Below are 8,942 nucleotides of genomic sequence, written 5' to 3'. Positions count from 1 at the left end.
AATTTATATAGCATTGGTAAAATGAAAAAAGGCGGGATTATATGAAAAGAAAAAATTATTATTTTTTAAATATAAAACATTGATTTCGTAAATTATTGATATATTCCAAATTTGAGATGATATTCTTGTTTGATAAAGGCTTGCCTTGAATTTTTTTTTCCACATGTACGTAATTATTGGTATATTCCAAATTTGAGATGAAAGTCAATTGCAAGAAATAAATCAATTTTATTTTCGGTTATACATGTACAATTTTAAATTTCAACCCACGAGCCAGGAGATACGATGATGAAGATTCAATCATAGACTGCAGTTTAATTCACGAATGGGCAATCCGGATTGCTAGGAAAGATTTAAACCAATTTCATATTTTACCCTTTTTTATTTTTAAAAAACAAAAAACAAATCAGTTATTTTTAAAAAAAATTGAATCCACGTCATTTGTATGGGCAAATCCGGATTTCTAGGAAATATTGAATCTTTTGATTTAAACTAATTTCATATTTTACCCTTTTTTATTTTTAAAAAACCGAAACAAATTGGTTATTTACATACTTTTGAATGTCAACATTTATGGTTATTCATGTGCCATTATCATGAAAAATAAGTTTGAATGTCAACATTTATGGTCGACCGAAATAATAACTTTTTAATTTATTAATTTATTTATTGAATTATTGACTTATTAAATTCAACTAATGAAAATTAATCAATGTGAACCAATCAGGATAAGCCATGTGGAAATTAAATAGTAAGAACCAATAGAATGCAAATATGTGAAAATTATGTAGCAATGTGGCCCACTTTGGTGGATGTGCTTTATATATTATTAAGATTAAGATTAAGATAAAATATAAAGAAAGACTGAAAGAAGTATGAAAAATAATAAAAAATAATTAAATATTGTTCATGATTTTAACTTTTGCGCATCCAATGAGGGGTTCGCGGCACAATCGTGAAATGGGATCTCGATTTTGAGCCAGGCGTTTGAAATCTTTGATAAGAACGAAGTGGGTCCCACACATTCATACTTGGACCAATAAGGTTACAGTTTTAGATGGACAACTTTAGGCCACAAAATAAATCTCCACATTCTGAGCCACAAACTCATGATACTCTCTTTCTTCCTCTGCTTACAACTGTCATTGTGGGTCTCTTATATATTCATTCACTCTTCCTCACAATCATAATAAGCAATAACAAACAAATACATACCCACTTCAACACCCAAAACCTACAGCACCCTCTGTTTTCACAACTGCAAAATTCCAAGCTCTTCTTCTATACCTTCCAACTGGGTTTATTAGTTCTCAATTTCATCAATCAGAAACTAGGGTTTCTCTCTTTTCTGCTCATAATCCTTACCAAGGTATGTTATTTTCAGTTAACACTTTCTGTTGTTGTATTTGGAGTACTGTTTGTGTGTAAGGAGTGAATTTTATAGAAATTATGCAGTTTTTGAAGAAGCTTGATTTTCCCCAATTCAGATGGGAATTTTTTTTTCTTCTTTCATTTTTCATTGTTGCTTGGTTTTGAACATTCTGAAGTTTAATTGAAGTGGGTTTTGGTTATTTGATGAGGGAAAGGAATAAACTTTCCATTAATCTTTTAAGAGAAAGTGATATGTCAATGTTTTTTGGTTCTAAGGGGTTCTCTGTGAATCCATGACCAGTGGAGTTTCAATAACTTGAGGATCTTGATATTGGATGGATGTTGTAGCTTTTCCCTGGGAGACTAGAGGGAAAAAGAGATTCATGGGCTTTTCAACACCTAGTGGAGTAACTAAGCACTAGGTTGAGTAAAATCAATTATGGATGAAAATATTGTTTTTAAAGATTCATTTTGGGGAATTGATTTCAGAAACAAAATCGATTCGGGTAGAAGCTAGAGATAGTAGTTTCTGTGTAACATAAACAATTCTGAGTTTTTAGCCAACAAAAATCAATTTTTCATAAATTTATCGAAACATAAATCATTTAACTTTCAACTCACCTTTACTGTAATCAATTTTACCAAAATTAATTGTGACAAAAGCTGATCCAATAGGAATTAGGATAGCTGGTTCACCTTTCTTTTGTATCAAATAGCTTGTATGTCTACAAGGAAGCAGAGTCTGCATATTTCCAATTAATTATAAAGGCCATTTTCTGTATGCTAATCTCAATTTTTTTGTCATTCTACAGACTATTTATCATGGATTGGTACTATGGGTGTGGAACTGATGATTTTGTTGTACCGAACGATCAAGACTTATTGGATAGGCCTCCTTCACCAGAGAATTGGTCAAAATGGGGAATAAGCACACCTGAAGATTATTATTCATCCCAAAAGTTTTTTATCACGGATAAAAATTCAACAGAGGTAGAATTCAATTTCAAAAATGAAGTTGAGTTTGAACCTTCTCAGTATGATGTAGATCAGTCCTGCGATCAACTTCAAGAACTATCAAGTTTCGAACCGATGGAAGACATTTACTTGTACAAGAGTAACTTCTGGGACTGTGATACTTTTTGGTTTTATGCCTGTAGGATAATCTTGTAGCTTCTGACATGCCTTAACCTGGCATGAAAATGCTCCTGATTGTAGCAAGTTTAGTGCAAATTGAATTCTCTCTGGTGTTTTTACATTCCTAATTTTACCATATCTATCTTAAAGATTAGAACGAATACAGACTAAGTATCTGTTTAGAAACGTGTTGCCGAACAATTGGACGCGCGTATTTCCCAAGGCTTCAATATATAGCTTTTAGAATTACGCGCGTGTAATGGTCCATACACATACACAAACGGACCCTAACACGAACACGCTTATAGTTCTCAGAAATCTATAGGCATGAACCTGTTATAGAATGATAAGGGCTCCTATTTTCTTAAGTGGTTCAAATGAAGAAAAGACTTATTTTAATTTTCATTATATACATAATAAACCCAACAGAGATATTCAATGTTCACTGGCTTACCATGGGTATGAAGTTAATCCATATCAAATGACTGTGTTTTATCTTACATCCTTCACATGTTTCACACAATGCAGGAATTCTGAACTTGAAGATTTTCCATGTGTTGAAAACCTGCAAAACCCCTTTTACTTCTATCCTGAAAACCAATGCAGCAATACGACTGGTAATAACTCTTTCGGTACATTTTACTGTAAATAGTAAACTTAGAAAATATCTATGATATGGGTGTTTAACATTTATCAATACAAATGCATCCTTTCCATCAGGTGGGTCACAGAAAGATATTTCAATCTCAGATTATGTTCCGTGCAACTTGAACTCTGAGGATTCCCTGAATACAGAGGTGATTATTTCCTTTTATGTTGTAGTTGAATGGTCTTTCAAAATTATAAATTTGTTGTTGATTGTTTCCTTTACAAATATAAGGCACCATATAATCAGCAAAAGATTGCAATCACATCTAAATTCTCATGTAATGGGGCCTAATGTAACTAACTTTCATCCATATTTTAATTGCAAAATAGGTTTGTGGTTCTGCTTTCAATGCTTGGTGTAATGTAAAATGTAAAACTAATTATTTTATCTATCAGGCACAGATAGTCAAAGTCTTGGACCCTTTTGGGCAATCCAGTGGAGATGAGGTCATGCATGAGGAGTCATCTGTTGAGGAATCCGCACTGCAGGATCTTGAGTCAATAATTTCACAGGTGACATAATTGAGAATTGAAATCCTTAGCTTGCGATTAAATGCAATAATACTTGTTGCTAACTTTTTCCCTTTCTCGCATGATCAGTTCACTGAGAAGACTCGCATTGGTTTCCGGGATGCCCTCTACCGCCTTGCCAGAAGTACAAAACAACAGCATGTTAGAGAGGACCTGGATGGAGATCTTAACATGCAACAGGCAATGGCACGGGTAGTTCAGAACGAAACACGCAGGTACATGATTTAGATTTGCTGCATATCTATTGTGTTCTTTTTGGCCTTCTGTTGCTGCAAGCTTTGGTGAAACAGCAATTCTCTTTGTTGCTTGGTTTGTTCTGAAACTAAGAGCTCGTTTGGTACAAACCAAATAACACTTATTGGAGTTTCTCTACTAAAAAAGAACATTAGATAATCTCCAATAAGTGCTATTTGATCTGCATCCAGAAGACGGGCTCTAAGTTGTTAGGTTTAGTGCATAACAAAATTGCAGTAACTCCTCCAATACATCTGTTGTGGGCATGAAAATATGCTTTTACTATCAGCTAAACATTTTCTTTTCTTTTGTTCAGATTATATAGTAGTTCATAGAAAATCAGAAATATTATCAATGATATTTCTGCTCTATCGTGTAGTTTTTCAGCATTAGCTGACACTTCTTTGCAACTCTTATTGTAACATGAGAATTTGGAGTGTTAGACACAATTCCATATACTAGTAGTCTGTACTACCAGTTTTGTTTTTCTCAAACTCCTTACATGATTAACACCTTGATTGACATGTTATTTTTGTGTTTAGGTTTAAGGACAAGAAACCAATGGAATCAGAGACCAACAGTGTTGACAGAGCGGTTGCGAATCTCATGTTCAGAAAGATGGAGATTAACGCACTTGAAACACCCGACAATCAAGGGAAATGCTCAAAAGCTTTGAATGATGCACCAAAATCACATTATCCTCAGAGGTTTGGACAAATGGACCAACAAACTACAACAGAATCAGATTTTGCAAATGCAGATCCTATCAAGAAGTCTTTCATGCTGGAGTTTGGTTAAACAATGTAATCGCTAGCATCTTCCTATTAGCTAAACCAGAAATAAGGAAAACCAATTCCCTGTAAGTCCTTGTTGATAAAAAGAGGCCTGAAATTTTGACTATTGTTGGTTCTGTAATCTGCATGTATATATGGTAGTGGACCTGAATTAGTTGTATTATGCAATATGTAATTTAGAATGCTTAGGGGTTAAAACCTTGACATTTTGTTAAAAGTGTGGATGAGTGAATTTATGAACCAGCTGTTTGCATACCAGAGGTCTAAGATTCTTTGGTGGTTAATACCGTTAAATGATATTACAGGGTGCATTTAGATAATTTAGAACTGAAATTTTTTATGATTAAGTTTTACTTCAGAACTCTTAAAAGTTGTTTTACCAATTTTTTGGGTTCGTAACGAATCAACTATCTCTTTAAATGAAAACACATAAATATACTTTTAAAATGATATTGTATTTCTAATATGCCCCATCACGTAAAAGTTTATTAAACTTAAAAAATGGTGTCCATACCCACTTATCTTATATGCGGAAATTTTAATTCTTTGTTAGAATAATTAGGCCAGAATTCTAGATCATATAAACTAGTTAACGGGGTGAAAGACATATGAATAATTTTAATATCATTCATTTTTTCCCAATAAACTGAAGAAGTAGGTCAAAATTCATGATTATGTTGGTATCTCTGACCTAAGAAACTATGACTGAGAAGTAAATACATAATCTTTTCCGGTAAAGTAAGGTTTCCACTCATAATGATGAAGTACCTTATTTGCTTAAAATAGATTTTCCATAGCCCATAGGTACCTGGCTCTGACTTTAGTATTAAATTATTACACAAGTCTACATAGTACTACTACATACTATGGGAAAGTTGAATGGTAAGAGACGATTGCATCAGGTGAGTGTGATGACTTTAATAAGTGACATGGATTCGTGGCTCTCCATTAAGTGACTTTCACAATTTAAAATCAGTGGGTTTTATTTTTCTTTCTCCCACCAGGATATTAAAGTTCTTTTTCTTGCAAGAGGGATCCAATTTTCTCTTTTCTTTTTTTGGGATAAAGTTCTGCCATACTAAAGTCTAAACTGTATCATTTCTTTGTTTTTAAAAAGCCATTTTTTTATAAACTTCCAAACGTTTGATGTGTTGTGAGCCTTAGGGACTTAGGGTTGTGATGTATGAGCTCCTAATTGACCACTACTATACCTTGGAATATCGAAAGAAAATACTAGATCGCTTTCACACTTTTTTGACTTCACTTTTATTTAATATAGTTCATTTTAATTAAATTGTCCATGAAGACTCAAATGCTAAAAATTAATCGTCATTTCTTTAATTTTTCAATTACGATTTAAAGTGTATTTTTAATTTAGAGGGGTCAAATGGGAAAGAAGAAGAAGAAACTTGTTTATTGTGTAACTAAAAAAATTAATTACCAGGAATCATAGTTTTTCTTGTAGTGAATGCATTTGACCAATACGACGATGAATTGGATTACTCATATCAAGCAACACCTGGAGAATGGTTGACTTTCGAAGGAGATGATCTGGAGGTAAAGAAGCTCAAGTGAATATCTGCCTAGTTTTGCTTGATGAATGGACATATATATAAGAAGAGACTTTCAATCCTCATGCTCAAAGCTAAGACCATCAGACACCTTGCGTCCTAGCCGAGGTTCACAACAGTTGTGGCCAGCATCTCAAACCTAGTAAGGGAAAAAAAAAATAAGGAATTGCGAAAAAACGGTAAAAGGGGAGGCAATACGAGGACTTCTCAAGAGGTTTTAACTACTTCACCAGGTGAATACGTAGAGCCACTTACAACCATCACTTTGGCTTGTGAACATAAGTTCTTTTACGAGAACACCATTACTCGCTTTGGAATTCGTCATTTTCTGGTCATAGAAAATGGAATCCAATTCATTTACAAGGGTTTCCAAGAGTTATAAAGGGTCTCTATATCAAGCAACACTTTTCCAACCGTCAAGCATCCACAATCTAATAGGAAAGTTGAGGCAGCCAATAAGGTAATACTTAATGGTGAGTCCGCAAATGCACGATATACATTGTAGTAATAAAATATCGATCCCACGAGGACGGGCTAAATAGTAGTGCTTTTAACATGATATCCCCTTCTAGAATCAAGTATTTGATTTTGAGTTTGACCTCTATTTTGTTAGAGAAAATGGCAATGACCACTCAAAAAGTTTGAGATAACGTTTTAAACTTGTCTCATAATTAATTTCAATATGTTCATATAGTTTTTTTTTGACAATAATATGTTCATATTGTCATTAATCATCTATACATATTAAAAAGGTATAATTAATTGTTCTGGTATATTGGTTAAATGTCCAGCAACTACAGCTGTGGGATAAAAACCATAAAATCCATTAACTAATAAACTAATAACCGTGAAATTCCAGAAATTATGAAACAAGCATTTTACCTATCTTTAGCCTAGTTTTCAACTGAAGCAAACCAATTGATTAATCTCTTCAGAAACAAGAAGAAGAGAAAAACTGATCAAACTGTAACACCTAACCAAAAGTCAATACGATGAAGATTGTTTATAATAAAAACAGCCATGTAATTTTCAAACCTCCATAGAAAAGATCAGCCACCAAACCCTAACGTGCATCCCACAATTTCATTTTCTTCGTACAAATTCACACCCTGTATAATAACTTCCTAGAAAACCCAACAACCCACACGTTCATTCATGACATGACCTTAATTTGTTTCAAATCAAACTTGAACCACATTTTTCTTCTCTTCCTCATCACCTCATTCCCCTCCTGATCAACACCAATGGCACCACCGTCACCATTGCCATTGCCACCACATCCACGGCCGGCATCCAAAGAACCCTCACCTGGCTCGACTCCTTCCAAGTCACCACTACCTCTCCGCAGGCCGATCTCCCTTCAACCGGCAAACAGCAAGAGCAGCAAACACGGATCTAGCAAATTCTACCGGAAATTCCGGTCGGTGTTCCGGTCATTTCCCATCATCGTGCCGTCATGTAAAATGCCTACAGTCAGCCATAGCCGAAGCAGTGAGACATTCATACATGGCGGCACAAGGATAACCGGAACCCTGTTCGGTTACAGGAAAGCGAGGGTGAATCTTGCTTTCCAAGAAAGCTCAAATTGCCACCCCTTTCTGCTCTTGGAGCTGGCCATCCCCACGGGGAAGCTGCTCCAGGAGATGGGGATGGGGCTGAACAGAATAGCCTTGGAATGCGAGAAGCCCCCCAACAACGAGAAGACAAGGATCATGGACGAGCCCATATGGTCGTTGTTTTGCAATGGGAAGAAAACAGGCTACGGGGTGAAGAGGGAGCCGACGGACGAGGACTTGAACGTGATGCAGTTGCTGCACTCGGTGACCGTGGCGGTTGGCGTGCTTCCAAACGAGATGTCAGACCCACACGATGGCGAGTTATCGTACATGAGGGCGGATTTTGAACGTGTCATTGGGTCCAAGGACTCGGAGACTTATTACATGATGATGCCTGATGGGAATTCCAACGGGCCTGAGCTAAGCGTGTTCTTCGTTAGGGTTTGAATTGATTGAAACAAGTGAGAAAAAGGGGCAAGAATTAATGTTTAATCATCTTTTTGCACCACGATATATGAATGTTTGCATGCATGTTCTTAATTAGAACAGTATATATTCATATATATGATGGGCAAGATGAAAAAATATCTTGTCTTTTCTTGTATAGTTCTTCGTTTTCTCTAATAAAAGTATACCGCTTATGTTCTAAAAACTAACATTTCTCTAATTAATTATTTGGAACTTTTCTATTGAAGTGCTATATATACTTTTCTTAGAGTGAAAAAAAGGAGAGAAGGCAACATGTGATTGCAGGATAGACGTATATTACTAGTTAAGCTAAGTAAGAAATAGTGAAATGAAGTTTGTTTCATGGAGATTGGAGAGGGTGATCAGGGGACGGATGATGATGATGTAGATTAATTTCTTTGTATCCATGTAAGTCTATTTATTGTGAAATTTGTTCCCTATTGGAAAATGTTTGATTCACATCATTTGAAGAGTTCACCTTCACTATTAAAAAAGGACAATTTTGGCTCGGATATAACACCATAACTAATACTTGCGAATTTTCCTGCGCTTTTTTACTGTAAACGTAAATAGAGAGTAAAAGGGTTGCTGTCATGACAGCAGAAATAGCCAAATAGGCCTAATCTATTATTAAC

At 35.0% G+C, this 8,942-nt stretch overlaps 2 protein-coding genes across 2 annotated transcripts; both read left to right on the top strand.

Annotated features, from left to right (window-relative positions):
- The first annotated feature begins 1,176 nt into the window (after positions 1-1,176).
- On the top strand, positions 1,177-4,967 carry LOC130745387 (protein LNK3). The gene is made up of 7 exons (XM_057597600.1): positions 1,177-1,369; positions 2,184-2,477; positions 3,034-3,122; positions 3,226-3,302; positions 3,550-3,666; positions 3,754-3,899; positions 4,461-4,967. Exons 2-7 carry the CDS (start codon positions 2,194-2,196, stop codon positions 4,714-4,716), a joined length of 969 nt encoding a protein of 322 aa, XP_057453583.1. The 5' UTR covers positions 1,177-1,369; positions 2,184-2,193; the 3' UTR covers positions 4,717-4,967.
- A 121-nt stretch (positions 4,968-5,088) lies between these two features.
- On the top strand, positions 5,089-8,942 carry LOC130745388 (protein MIZU-KUSSEI 1). The gene has a single exon (XM_057597601.1). The coding sequence runs from the start codon at positions 7,528-7,530 to the stop codon at positions 8,284-8,286; it is 759 nt and encodes a 252-aa protein (XP_057453584.1). The 5' UTR covers positions 5,089-7,527; the 3' UTR covers positions 8,287-8,942.

The sequence above is a fragment of the Lotus japonicus genome, chromosome 3 (assembly GCF_012489685.1).
Source record: "Lotus japonicus ecotype B-129 chromosome 3, LjGifu_v1.2".
Taxonomy (NCBI): domain Eukaryota; kingdom Viridiplantae; phylum Streptophyta; class Magnoliopsida; order Fabales; family Fabaceae; genus Lotus; species Lotus japonicus.
Note: the sequence above shows the minus strand (reverse complement) of the source record. Positions and strands in the feature narration are given on the sequence as shown.

What these genes read in the sequence shown, in the direction of transcription:
- LOC130745387 (XM_057597600.1), top strand. Translation starts at nt 2,194, where the DNA reads ATGGATTGGTACTATGGGTGTGGAACTGATGATTTTGTTGTACCGAAC. An exon ending in CCGATGGAAGACATTTACTT is followed by an intron (nt 2,478 to 3,033) that starts GTACAAGAGTAA and finishes CACACAATGCAG; the next exon opens with GAATTCTGAACTTGAAGATT. An exon ending in GTTCAGAACGAAACACGCAG is followed by an intron (nt 3,900 to 4,460) that starts GTACATGATTTA and finishes TTTTGTGTTTAG; the next exon opens with GTTTAAGGACAAGAAACCAA.
- LOC130745388 (XM_057597601.1), top strand. Translation starts at nt 7,528, where the DNA reads ATGGCACCACCGTCACCATTGCCATTGCCACCACATCCACGGCCGGCA.